The sequence below is a fragment of the Sphaeramia orbicularis genome, chromosome 9, assembly GCF_902148855.1.
Source record: "Sphaeramia orbicularis chromosome 9, fSphaOr1.1, whole genome shotgun sequence".
Classification (NCBI taxonomy): domain Eukaryota; kingdom Metazoa; phylum Chordata; class Actinopteri; order Kurtiformes; family Apogonidae; genus Sphaeramia; species Sphaeramia orbicularis.
The window spans coordinates 596,414-613,453 of record NC_043965.1 but is presented as its reverse complement, the minus strand read 5'-3'; the positions used below and the strand labels follow the sequence as shown (position 1 = coordinate 613,453).

The following is a 17,040-nucleotide window of genomic DNA, read 5'->3' as shown; positions in this document are numbered from 1 at the left end:
CTGAGCAGAGAGGAGAAGCTCTGGATTTACCGTCAGTCTACGTTCCTACCCTCACCTATGGTCATGAGCTTTGGGTCAGGACCAAAAGGACCAGATCCCGGATACAAGCGGTCCAAATGAGTTTCCTCCGCAGGGTGGCTGGGCGCACCCTTAGGGATAGGGGGAGGAGCTCAGTCACCAGGGAGGAGCTCGGAGTAGAGCCGCTGCTCCTCCGCGTCGAGAGGGGCCAGCTGAGGTGGCTCGGGTATCTGTTTCGGATGCCTCCTGGACGCCTCCCTGGGGAGGTGTTCCGGACATGTCCCACCGGGAGGAGACCTTGGGGAAGACCCAGGACACGTTGGAGAGACTATGTCTCTCGGCTGGCCTGGGAACGCCTCGGGGTCCCCCCGGAAGAGCTGGAAGAGGAGTCTGGGGAGAGGGAAGTCTGGGCATCCCTGCTTAGACTGTTACCCCCGCGACCCGGCCCCGGAAGAAGTGGAAAATAATGGATGGATGGATAGTACAAACAATAATGCAGACATAGATAGATAGATAGATAGATAGATAGATAGATAGATAGATAGATAGATAGATAGATAGATTTACTTTATTATGTGGTCAGCACTCCACAAACACAGTCATCCCACATCAGCAATCAATAAAAAAATACAAAGATTGAATGGATGGATGGATGGGTGGATGGATAGTCGGAAAGATGGACAGACAAACATTTTGCTTTAATTATCAGTACTTTCTGCTTCCCAAAATTTCTACTGTTTATGGCGTTACGTGTTACATTTATGAACACTGTTTCCTCAAACCCTTTCTTGTATAAATCGTTCTCCTCCTGGTTGTGTTGTGTCGTCGTTTCCGTTTCCGACTGCATCGTTCCATTCAGTGTGGATTCACTGACGGTACAGATGGGCTTCTGAGGGAGTTTTTTTTTACAAACAGAAAGTGCCTCATGAAAGAAAACATATCGCAGCATTTCCATTGGCAGAAAAGTGCCTCACATGGACCAATCAGAGACGTCCATACTGTGCCGCGCATAATCTGGTTTCTGCACCACCAGGAAAATGGTGGAAGTAACAGTAGCGAAAAAGAGACAGTAATAGAATTAGAACTTCAGGATTTCAAAGATTTGTGCAGATTTAGGGGTTTTTTGAGTGTGTAATTAGTGTGTAGTTGGGTTTTGGTTTGAGCAATGTTTGGATGAAATGATTTAAAGATATACCATGTCTTAATTGGCTGAACTTAATGGTAAATAAGTGGGTAATACCAGTAGATTATGAGTTAGAGTACACACAGTACTGCAGAGAGTACACACAAGAAGTACACAGGGCCATTCCATGGCAATTCAATCAATGGTCCCGACATGACCCCCTCAGAAAATTCTGAAAAAATTCACACTTGTTCACCTACCAGATAAACCAACACATCCATAATTTTCATGTCATATCTGTAATAGTTTAGCAGATACAACCCTTTGAATTTTTTTTTTTTTTTTTTTTAATTTTACAAATTTGCTTTTGGGCCAACTTTGAGCAGCTCTCTGTCCTTAGGTATTCCATCCACACTGCTGACACTGACTGTCTGGGCTGAAATCCCCCTGAAAAGACCAGATTTGGCATCCAAATAGTTGAAGGTGCTTTCTTCTTTGGTCCATGAGGCCTTGAAATCAGGCCCAAAGGCTCATTGTTCAAATGTCCTCTCTCTTCAGGCTTGTACTGTGACAGAATGGATGAATGGAAACACCTCATGTTTTTCCCTGGATTTTTCTGGTCCAGATGCAACAATATACTGAAAAAGACCACATTTAATGAAAAGTGTTGATGTGAGGACATGAATAAAACGGGTTGATTTCAATTTTTCACAAAAATACTCTTTATTTGAGCACCGAAATTACCCATTAAATGTTAATGAACATTTGGACATTTTTCCCTTGTCTTCATATTAGTGCTGGGCAGCTATTAAAATTTTTAATCGCGATTAATCGCGTGGATTTCTGCGATTAATCGTGCTTAATCGCAGAAATCCCCTCCCCCCCAAATAGTTGTTGGGCGGGGGGGGGGGGCATCAACAGCGTGTATTGCCTTTCAGTGATATTTCAGACTGGAAGTACTCCGGTGATAAAATAATTACACGTCAGTGCTTCCAAACAACTGTGTCCTTCTCACCCCCACCATCTGAAGACATTTAAAATGAAAATGTCCATGTAAAAAAACCACTACTTTTACACATGTTTATGTCCCCACCAGTGTATTTACAGTTGTGAGTGATTGACAGGAGTCTTAGTCCCACTAATAAGTACTAATACTAATAAGCCCAATAATATGTGATGTTCAGTTGTTCAAAGCAAGCAAAAGGGGCCCTGAAGTGGTCAGAATAAGTTGCACTAACGTATGTTTTGTCCTTTCGGTGTTACCGTAGTCATTTCAGACACAAGAACGAACTAACAGACACGTTTCTTTCACTCTGTTTGTATGGCCCCAAAACCGTTTGCCTGTGAGTATTTTATGTTCACTTGTTGTCAGAATGAATAGTATCAAATATCTCTGATGTGAGCCTTTGTTGTTGGATAAAAAGACGTTGTAAATCTTAAATTAAGCTGTAAATGCTAATCGTTAGCATGTCTATGGATTTTCCCATTCAAGTTAGCATCGAGATAAAATGACTGCTAATACAACATTCACATCGTAAATAAGTGAAGGTTAGTTCAAAGGATGGCATATTAGACCTAAACACAACCAATGAATTTATATAAACTTAACATGAGCCTGCATAAAGAATTAGCAACCCATCTCTGACTGCTAGCATAAACGAATTAGCTTAAACATGTTAATAACACACTGTAATAAACACATCCAAAATAACGTCATAAACATGTTTCTAACGGCACGTTTGCATGTGAAATTATTTAGCAAACAACAGAATGATTGATACATACAGGCGTTGAACTGCAGGAGTTACACACAGTTTGATTCAGCATTACTTGGAAAGTTCTCTTTCTCCTCTCAGTACACACAGCACCAGTGTGTGGACCGGCAAAATAAAAGCATGAGTTTCAAAATAAGAGTCCGTATGTATAAATCAACTCAGACTTACTTGAAAGGCAGAATAATAATAAAACGGCGTTAACGTGAGATAAAAAAAAAAATTGTCAGCGTTATTCAATGAATGCGTTAACGCGGTAATATCGCATTAACTTGCCCAGCCCTACTTCATATATGTTTCAAGATGTTGTGCACAAAATTTTAGCTTTGGGATAGAACTGGTTCTGTTTTTAATATTTTTTTTTACTGCAAGATTACATTTTCTTCAGATTGTATCCAAACGTAGGTGTGAATGGCATTTTGAACAGTAGAATAGCATTGATTATTGGACAAGTTCTGATAATACTGCAGATATTTGAACTAGGCTGTGGAACTGCATGATGGTTCAGATAGAATAATTATAGATTTCCCAGAACTGGCTCAGGTTGATGCCTGTAGTAGAGACTTCTGGGAAATTGGATGGAGCTGGTCAGCTGACCCAGTTTCACCAGGGTCAATGACAGAAATGTAGCTCAGATTTCCCAGAATTTTTATGATGCTGTCCAGCCTAATTTTGGGAATTCTATTCATAATCCTGAACAAACTTATTCATCATGGAGGAAAAATGTGTTATTGGATTGATCTGAAAGGAGGAATGTCACAGGAAGATTAGGCTGGCCAGCATCATAAAAATTCTGGGAAATTCTGGGAAATCTACATTTATGTCATTGACCCTGGTGAAACTGGGTCAACTGACCAGCTCCATCCAATTTCTGAGAAGTCTCTACTACAGGCATCAACCTGAGCCAGTTCTGGGAAATTGATAATTATTCTGTCTGAACCATCATGCAGTTCCACACCAGGGCTGGTCCTAGTCTATCATATTAGGGTGGGCTAGTTGAAATAACAGGTGGAACACTTGGTTGGTGTGTACAGACGATAGCAAAGCCGAATAGTGTCCTGAAGCCTGACAATTTGAACTGCAGTCCTGACGGCACTGAAAAGAAGCGGTTTGGGGGTTTATCTAAGAATCCCTTTATTGATCCTCAAAGAGGAATTCAATTGTCTGGCAGCTCATCTGTGTTCACTTACGCTTTAATATAAAATAAAAATGATTTTAAAAGTCCTCAGTGCATATTTCTTTTCATTGGAGCTTGAAAAATAAAAGAATGAATACTACATACTAATAAAAAAAATTATTCTCACTGTGGCCAGAATTTATACAAAAAGGAGGCAGTCTACTCTAGTTCAAACTCAGACTGAAAAGTGGCACAGATAGAACGACCGCACAAACAACTGAAACTGGGCCAAAAGTAAAAATAAAAAAATGAAATTATATATTTTCATATTTCACAAACCAAAAAAGTTTTATTCAAATTTAATCTGAAAAATGGCAAATGACACAGAAAACAACAAATCTTTCTTTTTCATCTAAAACCCTGAACTTAAAAAATGTCAGTAGAACTATTTACATATAAACCAACGGGACAAAATTATCAGAATAATTCATATCATTTAGTGACAGAGATCATTTGCTCCTCACTCAGTTTTTGTTCCTTCCTTGGGCGACGGTTGAAAGACCCTGTGTGAGTTTTACTGGTGCTGCTTTAAGGCTGTTTTACACTTACCGCGTCAGCGAGCTCTGCACGGCTTCACGTGGTTAATTGACGTCATTTTCACAGCCACGCCCCTTCGAGCGGCTCATCTCAGTCAGTGTGTGTGTACATAACATGATGCGAGTGGCCGCCGAAGTGGGCCGGCTGCTCTGCAGGAGCCCAGAGATGGTGCTCAGCCCAAGAGCACGTCAACAAGCCACAAATCCAGTGAAACTCATAGAAAGAATTGCGGTATCAAACAGAAACCCCGACAGGTGCAGCAGTGACTTCAATAGGTGCAGGAGAGACGTTGAACTCCCTACAGCCCAGAAACAGACTGTGAGCTGCTGTCCGAGCGAATGAAGCGCTCAGGAAACGCAAAACAATAATGACAACCATCACTGATGGAATAGGGCAGGCTGTAGGCTGCCCATCCAATCGCAAATAAGAGCCGAATAATAGTGTAGTCTGTTGTGTTTTTCTATTGGATAAATGTTTTCCCTTAACTTTCGATTAGGTGGGCAAGACAGACATTTGGGTGGGCTGAGCCCACCCCTGCCCATACCTACCGCCGGCCTCATTCCACAGCCTAGTTCAAATATCTGCAGTATTATCAGAACTGGTGCAATAATCAATGCCATTCTACTGTTAAAAATGCCATTTACACCTACGTTTGTATCCAATTTGAAGAAAATATAGTCATGCAGTAAAAAAATATTAATAGTATAAATAAATAATAAATAATAATAAATAGAACCAGTTCTATCCCAAAGCTAAAATTTTGTGCACAACATCTTGAAACATATATGAAGACAAGGTAAAAATGTCCAAATGTTCATTAACTGTCCACATGGTCATTTGGGTGCTCAAATACAGAGTATTTTTGTGAAAAATTGAAATCAACCCATTTTATTCATGTCCTCACATCAACACTTTTCATGTAAATGTGATCTTTTTGCAGTAGATTGTTGCATCTGGACCAGAAGAATCCATGCAAAAAAAAATTCCGTCTCTACTTTCATCCATTCTGTCACAGTACAAGCCTGAAGAGAGAGGACATTTGAAGAATGAGCCTTTGGGCCTGATTCCAAGGCCTCATGGACCAAACATGAAGGCACCTACAACTCTTCTGATGCCAAATCTGGTCTTTTCAGGGGGATTTCAGCCCAGACGGTCAGTTTCAGTGTGGATGGAATACCTAAGGACAGAGAGCTGCTCAAAGTTGGACCAAAAGCACATTTGCAAAATTTAAAACAAACAAACAAAAAAACCCCATTAATTTTCAAAGGGCTGTATCTGCTAAACTACTACAGATATGACATTAAAATGTTGGATGTGTTGGTTTATTTGGTAGGTGAACAAGTGTGAATTTTTTCAGAATTTTCTGAGGGGGTTATGTGGGGGACTTTCTGAAATCTGGTTGATTTGGGATGGAATGACCCCACAGCCTTTCAAATACACATGGACTGTACAGTGGGTGGTAATTCTAACAGCAGTGACATGGGCAGAGGTCAGAGGTCAGAGGTCAGGGGTCAGTAGATCTACGTTCAGCCCAGACACTGACACAACTAGGGATGGAAATTAATAAGAATTTAACAATCCCAATTCCATTATTGATTTTAGTTATTGGACGGGTTGGACCGTCTACCGTCCTGAGTCCTCAACCTGAGGGGATTTTTACACAAATAAAAGCTCATTTTCTGTTCATCATTCCGACGTTTAGCTCCCGAATCATTTAAAGACAAAAAATATCAGACAAAAACAAACAAAAACTGCAACGACAAAAACAATCTTTGGAAAATACTTCCTGTTTGAGGTTCATAAACTAATACAAAATGACTCCATTTTATGAATCCTTTACATTTGTGATCATGTCATATTTTTGTCGTTTTGAATCTGAAGTGAAGCAGCACAAGCTAACGCTGCGTTAGCTCATCCAGTAAAACCTGAGCTTTAATGTTCTCTGAACAAACACCAGAATATTCATGTTCAAAACAGCTAATAAGATGCAAAAAGTAGGAACCATGCTAACATTAGCTAACATGATAGCCGTTTAGCATGTTAGCTATTAGCTCCTTGTTTGCATTCTGTCTGATTTTAGTCAAACTGTTTTAAGTTTTTTATTTCTTGTACAAATGTCCCTTATGTTTCCTCAGAAGCTAATGTTAGCTTAATGTTCACACTTCTGAAGGTTTACCTTTAAGGAAAAAAAATAAAGAGAACCTTCTTTTATGCTAAATCACTAGCTAGCTAACACTAACTGGGTAACTTCAGCTTAGGTCTTATGTCCAATTAGCTGATTTTAAATCAAATGTTAGCTTAATGTTTAAACTTCTGAAGGTTTACCTTTAAGGAAAAAAATAAAGAGAATCTTCTTTTATGCTAAATCACTAGCTTGCTAATGCTAACTGGGCAACTGTTTGATCTGATTTCTTATCAATTCTCATTACGTGAAGGAATAAAAAAGCATTAACTGTCTTTTCTATTTCCATCTGCACAGAAAATAGAACATATGCAGAATGCACAAGTAATAAGAACAAATGACACGGGGGGGGGGGGGGGGGACCATACAACTGTGCACAGTGAAACTCCAGACACTCGAAACGGAAAAACAAACAGGCTGGTATATACAACCAAAAACAGATTCACATCCACGTTTCTGTGGGAGTTTACGGCTGTAGATGATGAACCCCAGAGTGTGTGAGGACAGAGGTCCACATGGATCAGATCAAACCCTGAAACTGAAACTGGACCACAGGAAAGTCCAGAGCTGCTGCCAGTGACTGATCAGATCCATATGGTTCTGTTCAGACCACAAACAACAGAACACGTTTGACCGTCACAGGTGTCCAGTCCACCCCCACACCGTGACCTCTGACCCCCAGACCCTGACCTCTGACCCCCAGACCCTGACCTCTTACCCCCAGAGCATGGCCTCTGACCCGCATCCTGCCTCCCCTGTGGTTCTGGTCCTGGTCCTGGTTCGGACTCCTCAGCTCTTGTACTGGTCTGGGGTCAGTTCCTGTCCTGGTCTGACCCGTTTCCTGGTTCTGAACCCTGCCTGACCCGACCCTGGTCCGGTTCTTACCTGCTTTGTGTCCCATGATGGTTCTTCTTCTGGGTTTGTGTCCGTCTGTCTCTCTCACGCTGTTGTTTTCCTCATGTGTCGACTTCACTTTAAAAAAAATTAAAAACATCTGGATTTTTCCACAGTGAAAAATTCGACATAAAAATGAAACTGAAACTCACCGACTGAGTCTGAGTTCTGTCCAAAGACCGACTCCAGCTCCATCTGGACCCAAAATACTGTCCAAACCCACTCCAACAGGCCTGAACAGAGACACGTTCACCAAAATAAAATAAATTAAACCAAATTAATCCGAATTAAAACAAATTTAACCAAATTAAAACAAATTAAATGTAATTAACCCAAATTAAAACTAATTAAACCTAATTAACCCAAATCAAACTAAATTAATTAAACCAAATTAAAACAAATTTAACCAAATTAAAACAAATGAAACCAAATGAAACCAAATTAAACCTAATTAATTAACCCACATGAACCCAAATTAACCCTCTGCTCGTCATTCCTTTTCTTAAACCCACACAAACACAGACGTCGTCTGTCTGTCTGTCTTCTGTTCAGTTCTAATCCTTCAGGCTGATGGTTTCACACAAACAGAACATCCACTCAGTGTGTGTCAGTAAATACTGGTCATGTTTAATTTGTGTTTGTCTGTCTGTGGAGTCTGCTGTGAAGCGTTCAGGTACAAGTGTCTGAAATGGAATTACAAGCTGACGAGTAAAAGCCCCAGAACCACCTGGTGTGGACAGATGAAGGCACATGAACGTCCCAGAACCACATCCACGGGTCAGTTTGGACCGTCTACCGTCCTGAGTCCTCAACCTGAGGGGATTTTTACACAAATAAAAGCTCATTTTCTGTTCATCATTCTGACGTTTAGCTCCCGAATCATTTAAAGACAAAAAATATCAGACAAAAACTGCAGCGACAAAAACAATCTTTGGAAAATATTTCCTGTTTGAGGTTCATAAACTAATACAAAATGACTCCATTTTATGAATCCTTTACATTTGTGATCATGTCATATTTTTGTCGTTTTGAATCTGAAGTGAAGCAGCACAAGCTAACGCTGCGTTAGCTCATCCAGTAAAACCTGAGCTTTAATGTTCTCTGAACAAACACCAGAATATTCATCTGCAAAACAGCTAATAAGATGCAAAAAGAAGGAACCACGCTAACATTAGCTAACATGATAGCCGTTTAGCATGTTAGCTATTAGCTCCTTGTTTGCATTCTGTCTGATTTTAGTCAAACTGTTTTAAGTTTTTTATTTCTTGTACAAATGTCCCTTATGTTTCCTCAGAAGCTAATGTTAGCTTAATGTTCACACTTCTGAAGGTTTACCTTTAAGGAAAAAAAATAAAGAAAACCTTCTTTTATGCTAAATCAGTAGCTAGCTAACACTAACTGGGTAACTTCAGCTTAGGTTTTATGTCCAATTGGCTGATTTTAAATCAAATGTTAGCTTATTAGCATCAATCTGAGGGAAAAAAGAGAAAATATAATCATGTCAAACTGTGCAGGGCTTTTGTTTTTCCCTTTATTCTCCCGGTCTGTGCGTTAGCTTCAGCTTCAGCTTCAGCGTTTGTTTCAGTTTCAGTTGATTCTTCTGCTGATACTTAATAAAATAGAGTTTGTTTTGGTTTTTGATCCTGAAAAACCAACAGATTCACATTGACTTTATATTCAATACTTTTTATTTCTGTTTCTTTTCCAGATTCTTTTCCATTTCCATAAATCAATACTTCGGAACTTTGCATAAAAGTGTGTTCTAGAGGCAGCTCTGGTGTGTTTGATGATCTGAAGCATTTTCACCACGATGATGCGAGTTTAAAAGAATTATTTCGGTTCAGACTTTGGCTCAGAGAACAAAAACAGCAGAAACAGCAGCGAGTTTAAAGAGTTCAGCTTCAGTTTAGAGTGGAGCTGATTTTAAAGGAACACACACAAACACACAGAAACACACACCTACACACACAAACACACACACACACCTACACACACACACACACACATATGTATCAGTGTTAAATGTCCTTATGTTTTTTTCCTCCTTGGTTCTGGTTCTGAAACCAGGGGTCCAGCTCAGACCCAGTCTTTGGTTTTGTCTGTCACGTGTCCATCATGTCCATCATGTCCATCATGTCCATGGTCTAAAGGCCTGTGGGCGGAGCTCTGCTCCTTCACCGTGCAGACGTCTGGACATCAGAGCAGCGTCCCCATGAAACCACTGTTTGATTGACGCCTTCGACTACGCCTCACCTATGCTCCGCCCACCTGAACCACAATGACTGCTGGGAAACGTCCTCCGGCACCAGGTCCGACCCAGCCGGGTGGTCCGGGTCTGTATCACACAGAACCGCTGGTCCGGACCCGGTACAGGAGGATGGAATCGTCCTGAAAACTGAAAACACAGGAAGATGCCGAGGATTGTGGGAAATCTGCAGATGGACCCAAACTGAGACGCAGACGTTCATGTTCAGAACAGTCGTGTGGATTCAGTTAGACTCACCTTTATCTGTGGTTTAAGTCGAACATTCAAAGTATTGTTCATTAAATTCAATAAACTGGAGGGTTTTTATCGCAGACGGTCTCATATACGACGCTAATGTCACATGACCTGTATTTTTCTAGCTCTATAAACTGAGGAGCCGCACAAATGTCAGAGGTGTTTAGGGTTTGGACCTGGACCAGACACTGCTCTGACCTGGTTGGCTGATGTTAGCAGGAGAGGTGAGACTCCAGCCAATCAGTGAGTCCAGAGGGCGGAGCTTCAACTCCACTGATACAAACAGTGAGAAACAAAATAACTCTGGAAACTTCTGAACCACTTTGGACCACTTGGACGTTGTGATTGTAGGTGGTCGTCATGGTGACAGATGGTTGTCATGGTGACAGGTTTGCAGTTGATGTCGTGGCGTTGAGTCGCTTGGCGCCATTTCATGGGGACTTTGGGAGCAGATCCAGGACGTCAGAACTCTGGCAGGGTCTCGTCGTAGTCCATGATGCTCAGTTCGTGTCTCCTTTGGCGAACGGCGAGGGTCAGGTCTGCAGAGGGGGTGGAGCCTGTGGCCGGGGCCAGGGGTGGAGCCCAGCTGGGCGGCTCCATCTGGGGGCTGCCAGCCAGGAGCGTCTCCTCCTCCACCTCCTGACCCAGGGGGGGGCTCCCTGTCTGTGTCTCCTCCACCTCCCGCTCCTCCTCCTCCTCCTCTTTCTCTTCCTCCTCTTTGTCCTTCTGTTGCTGTGGGTCCGCCTCCTCATCCTGGCTGTTCTGATTGGTTGGTCTGAACAGCTGGCGCGCTCGCTGCTCCAGAAAGGATCCGACGGCGAGGGGGGACTCGATGGGGGAGCGGGTGAGGGGGGAGGAGGAGTATGAGGGGAGGAGCAGGGGGGAGGTGGACAGGGGCTCCACGCCGCCATTCAGGATGCTGACCGATGGGGAGGGGCGGGGCCTGGGGCCGCCCTGAGGAGGTGGTAAGATATCATCGCCGCTGTTTGGCCTAGAGGTGGAAAAGAGGCGGAGACTTTACATCCTGTTGTCATGGTTACATCAGACTGGTTTATTCTGGCTGTTTTTTTCCTTTAGTTTTCTGTTTAAACTCTAATGTTCATGAGGGTCCACCACCACTAGATGGCACTGAACACCCCACACTGGACCAGGACCGAGTCCAAGACATATGAGACGGTTGGTTCACCTGGAGGACTCTCCTGGATCTGGGTCCTGAGGACCCAGGTGGATCTGGCTGTAGAGGTGGAGCATCTCGACCTGGAGACTCTGGGTGATGGCTCTCAGAGCGACACAGCGGCCCTCAGACGCCGACAGAAGAGCCCTGGACCACAAAGACAAAGACCAGTAAGACCAGTGAGACCAGTAAGACCAGAGAGACTAGTAACACCAGAGAGACCAGTAAGACCAGAGAGACCAGAAAGACCAGAGAGACCAGAAAGACCAGAAAGACCAGAGAGACCAGAAAGACCAGAAAGACCAGAGAGACCAGAAAGACCAGTAAGACCAGAGAGACTAGTAAGACTAGAGAAACCAGTAAGGCCAGAGAGACCACAAAGACCCGAGACCAGTAAGGCCAGAGAGACCAGTAAGACCAGAGAGACCACAAAGACCAGAGAGACCAGTAAGGCCAGAGAGACCACAAAGACCAGAGACCAGTAAGGCCAGAGAGACCAGTAAGACCAGAGAGACCACAAAGACCAGAGAGACCAGTAAGGCCAGAGAGACCAGTAAGACCAGTAAGACCAGAGAGACCAGAAAGAACAGAGAGACCAGAAAGACCAGAGAGACCAGTAAGACCAGAGAGACCACAAAGACCAGAGACCAGAAAGACCAGAGAGACCAGTAAGACCAGAGAGACCACAAAGACCAGAGACCAGAAAGAACAGAGAGACCTGTAAGACCTGTAAGACCAGAGAGACCAGAGAGACCAGTAAGACCAGAGACCAGTAAGGCCAGAGAGACGAGTAAGACCAGAGAGACCACAAAGACCAGAGAGACCAGTAAGGCCAGAGAGACCAGTAAGACCAGTAAGACCAGAGAGACCAGAAAGAACAGAGAGACCAGAAAGACCAGTAAGACCAGAGAGACCACAAAGACCAGAGACCAGAAAGACCAGAGAGACCAGTAAGACCAGAGAGACCACAAAGACCAGAGACCAGAAAGAACAGAGAGACCTGTAAGACCTGTAAGACCAGAGAGACCAGAGAGACCAGTAAGACCAGAGACCAGAAAGACCAGAGAGACCTGTAAGACCTGTAAGACCAGAGAGACCAGTAAGACCAGAAAGACCAGTAAGACCAGAGAGACCACAAAGACCAGAGACCAGAAAGAACAGAGAGACCTGTAAGACCTGTAAGACCAGAGAGACCAGAGAGACCAGTAAGACCAGAGACCAGAAAGACCAGAGAGACCTGTAAGACCTGTAAGACCAGAGAGACCAGTAAGACCAGAAAGACTAGTAAGACCAGAGAGACCAGTGTTGGGACAGGGCTGTAAAAACAGACACCTGACCTGGACTTGACCTGAGCCAGATCCTGACCTGCTGTGGGCCTTGGTGTCCTCCAGGAGCTTCTTCTGGTCCAGGATCAGCTGGTCCTTCTTGGTCAGCTGACCCTCCAGCTCTGCTATTCTGTGATTGGCTGCCTCCAGCATCTGTCGCTGCTGCACGTCGCTGTCCTTCAGTCGCTGGTACTCCCTTCCCACGCTGCACTGCAGCATGGACACCTCCTGATGACAGCGGGACAGAAGGAGGCGGAGTTTACAGAGCGGGACAGAAGGAGGCGGAGTTTACACAGTGGGACAGAAAGAGGCGGAGTTTACAGAGCGGGACAGAAGGTGGCAAAGTTTACACAGTGGGACAGAAAGAGGCGGAGTTTACACAGTGGGACAGAAGGAGGCGGAGTTTACAGAGCGGGACAGAAGGAGGCGGAGTTTACAGAGCGGGACAGAAGGAGGCGGAGTTTACACAGTGGGACAGAAAGAGGCGGAGTTTACAGAGCGGGACAGAAGGAGGCGGAGTTTACAGAGGGGGACAGAAGGAGGCGGAGCTTACACAGCGAGACAGAAAGAGGCGGAGTTTACAGAGCGGGACAGAAGGAGGCGGAGTTTACACAGCGGGACAGAAGGAGGCAGAGTTTACACAGCAGCTCAACGGTTGCGGTTCCACATACAGACCAACATGATCTACAGTCAAATAATAACAGTAGAATAACCGACAAAAAAGAATGACTGCAGATTTTCTTCTTGCTTTGATGTGAGGAAAATATTACATTATGTCTATAAATAATGACAACTTCAAATTTTTGTCTTTGTTTCAGAGCAAAAAATAACATTAAATTATGAAAATATTTACATTTACAAACTATCCTGTAACAATAAAATGTGAATAACCTGAACAACTAGAAGAACTCGGAGAGCGCAGACCTCCGCCAAGGCTGATCAGTGCCCCCCCCCGTGGGCCCCCCCACCCCCGATCACCACCAAAATTTAATCATTTCTTCCTTATCCCATTTCCAACAAACCCTGAAAATTTCATCCAAATCTGTCTATAACTTTTTGAGTTATGTTGCACACTAACGGACAGACAAACAAACAAACAAACAAACCCTGGCAAAAACATAACCTCCTTGGCGGAGGTAAATATGAACAACCTGAAATGTCTGAAGAAAACTGAACACAATTTGAACTCTTTTCTGTCTGTTCCTCAGTATTTAGTGCAGTGGTTCTTAACCTTGTTGGAGGTACTGAACCCCACTGGTTTCATATGCGCATTCACCGAACCCTTCTTTATTAAAAAATACAATATGATTTTTTTCAAATTCAAGACACAAGCATATGTTTTACTAGTGCACAAAATGAACCGTGCATTAACATCACTGTGCTCAAAGAACAAAACCAATACAGTGCATGAACTCACAACAAATTCCATACCTTTTCACAAAGACATGACCTTTTTTAATACTACCACACTGAAATGGTTTTAATTTGTAACCTTATGTGTTCCAATAATGAACTTATTGTATTTATGCTATTTATCATTTTTAACATTTTAACACACACCCGTCACCTAATTTCCATCAGGCTACAATAATAATGAATATTTACTGCAAATCAGTGGGACTTCTGCTGTTGTGTATAAGTATGTGTAGGCCGTCAGGTAAACCCGGGTTTCGTTTCATCTCGCTCCGAACTTTCTGAACCACGCAATTTTGACATAAAAAAAGATAATTGCATGTAGTGTATAAAAAAAAAAGTTCTCGTTATACTCCTTCAGTATTTTTGTGATCGTTGTTTCATTACGGCACTAGCTCGGCTTTAGCGTAATACGATTTCTCCATCCGCGACGGTGCGTCGGTTGTCACATGATTGTAACTGAACGGTGCAGTGACCGAAAAATGTAAACAAACGCTACACATGGCTGCCTCCGTGGTTAACAGGAAGTAGCAAAAGTCATAACAACGATGTGGAAAATACTCAAATAATTCATCGGCAGACGAGTGGAAGAGATTATAAACACTTCCGGATGTGTTGTAGTGCTATAAGCAACAACAATACACCGCGTATATTGGATGTCAATCAGAGAAAGAATCTCCGAAGCCATTTGTTTACATACACGGACCTAGCCCGACACACACACTCGACTAATGAGTCGAGTGTGTGTCTTGACCTCCGCCGAACCCCTGAGACTGACTCACCAAACCCCTAGGGTTCGATCGAACCCAGGTTAAGAACCACTGATTTAGTGTCTTTGTAGATCTGATCCAGAATGCATATGTAGAAATCAGAAGTGGAGGCAGAATATTGTTAAAATTACACTGATTTTTCTTAAGAAATGTCAGTTTTTTCATGTTACTCACATCTTTTTTGTTTGGATAGTTTATAAAAGTAAGTATTTTTATAATTTAATGGGTTTTTTTGTACTAAAACAAAGACAAAAATTTGCAGTTATTCTGTTATTATTTCACTGGTCCGACCCACTGCAGATCCGATCAGACTGAATGTGGAACCTGAAAGAACAGGAGTTTGAGGTTTATAGTGACACTGATGACTGATGATGATGGAACAGGTCTGAAGGGTTGGACTGACTCGTATGTTTTAACACCGTGAGTGTAGAAATGCGTGTGATGGAAACACTGAAGTCGGTTCAAACACCTCCATCTTGTGTTACTGTGTAGACATGTTCTCGCGTCGCCTGGTATTTTTGTGTTTTGGACACAACGTGTCCGTGGAAGTGGGCGTTACCGTGTCGATGCTGCCGTCTCCCGCCTCCAGAGTTTCTCTCAGAGCTCTGTTGGTTTCTCGGAGCAGAAGGAGCTGCTGGTTCATCATGTAGATCTGCTGCTGCAGCTGCTCACTGCTGCACAGCTGCCAAACAAACACAGACCAATAGGAGGGTTCGATGTTCACGGTGGGTGGGGCTTAAACAGGCGTACGAACCAGATAAATAAACCTTAACCTTTGCAACCTATGATCTGTTCGAACAGGATACAGTCATGAATAAGGAAACTCTGAAAATAACACAAACACATGAACAAAAAGCTGCAAACAGAGGCGCTCTTCAGACTCGACGGCTGCACCTGGACTTCCTGTTGGTTTGGGCTTTGATTCCTAAAGGGGGTTGGATGAGTCCGGACCTCTGCGCTCACCTTGAGTGACAGCTGGGTCAGCTGGTGTTCAGCGTTGTAAGACTTGTTGTTGGCCTTCTGAAGCTCCGCCTCCAGGTCCCGCAGCCTGCTCTGACACTCCTGCAGTTCGCTCTGCAACAGCCAATCACAGCACAAGATAGACTAAACCTGTACGCCGATGATGACGATGTTTATTACCTCCGCCAGCAGGTAGGGGGGGGGGGGGGCAGATCTGTCTTGGTGGAGGTCTGCGCTCTCTGAGTGCTTTTCTTGTTTGACTGTGTGTTTACAGACAGTTATAATAGACTGTCATCAGATGGACCAGTCTACACGGACTGGTCAGGGGGTGGTAATAGTAGGGTGTCCCCTGGTCCATCTGGTGTCCCCTCGTTCGTCAAGAGTCCCCCTTGTCAGTCGAGAATCCCCTTGTCCTTTGGTTGTCCCCCTTGTCCATCGGGAGTCCCCTTATCTGTTACTTGTCCCCTCATCTGCCAAGTGTCCCCTGTCCGTCGGGTAAACCCCTTGTCCGTCAGGTGTCCCCTCACCTGCAGCCTCTGGTTGTCCCTCTGTACGTCCTGTTGCTGCAGCAGTAGTTGTTGGATGTGTGCGTTCAGCTGTTTGCTGTGCGTTTGCGTGTCCTCGTGCAGCTCCGTGTAGCGTCGCTGCTCCTCCTTCAGACTTTCCTTCAGAGCTCGTATCTCCGCCTCCTGGACACCCAGCTGAGCCCTCTGCAACACAACAGAGGTCAGAGGTCAGCGCCATGTCTGTCAGGCTTTGACCTCCAGTCTGTTCACAAACTGCACATCTGAGGAAAGGCACCGGGCGTTCATTTAAAAAGGACCACCGGATGAAAGAGTGTGTGAGAAAAGACTTTTATCATCTGAACTGAGACTGAAGTTACAGTTCACAAAAAATAAAACTACATTCAGAACTGCACTGAACAATCCGACACAACCAAAAACAGAGACCCTACATCAAATACCACACCCACCAGTCGACGTAGCTCATGCTTAGCTGTGTTACCATAGCAACGCTCTGCTCCTCCAGCGCCGTGGCGTTGATGACTCTACGGAGCAGCCGGCGGTTTCTGATGGCGTGCTGCTGCCGTTTGAAACGCTCGTACTGAAGCTGACTGTGGACCAACAGCAGCTGACTCCTCAGGGCCTGAAGCTCCTCCCCCTGGGCGGGGCCTCCTGGGAGACAGACACATACA

The 17,040-nt window shown here is 43.9% G+C and overlaps 1 protein-coding gene across 6 annotated transcripts in view; it reads right to left on the bottom strand.

Annotated features, from left to right (window-relative positions):
* Positions 1-10,637: 10,637 nt before the first annotated feature.
* LOC115425744 (hamartin-like) overlaps positions 10,638-17,040 on the bottom strand; it is a 13,678-nt gene continuing 7,275 nt past the window's right edge. For 4 of the 6 annotated variants that reach the window (XM_030143478.1, XM_030143482.1, XM_030143480.1 and 1 more), the window contains exons 16-22: positions 16,851-17,020; positions 16,373-16,555; positions 15,849-15,959; positions 15,445-15,567; positions 12,743-12,930; positions 11,390-11,524; positions 10,638-11,194 (exon numbers count right to left, since the gene is read on the bottom strand). In XM_030143478.1, coding sequence (XP_029999338.1) covers positions 10,666-11,194; positions 11,390-11,524; positions 12,743-12,930; positions 15,445-15,567; positions 15,849-15,959; positions 16,373-16,555; positions 16,851-17,020 — 1,439 coding nt within the window. In that variant the 3' untranslated portion in view covers positions 10,638-10,665. The remainder of the gene's footprint in view (positions 11,195-11,389; positions 11,525-12,742; positions 12,931-15,444; positions 15,568-15,848; positions 15,960-16,372; positions 16,556-16,850; positions 17,021-17,040) is intronic. The other 2 variants (XM_030143479.1, XM_030143483.1) reach the window with 1 other exon arrangement.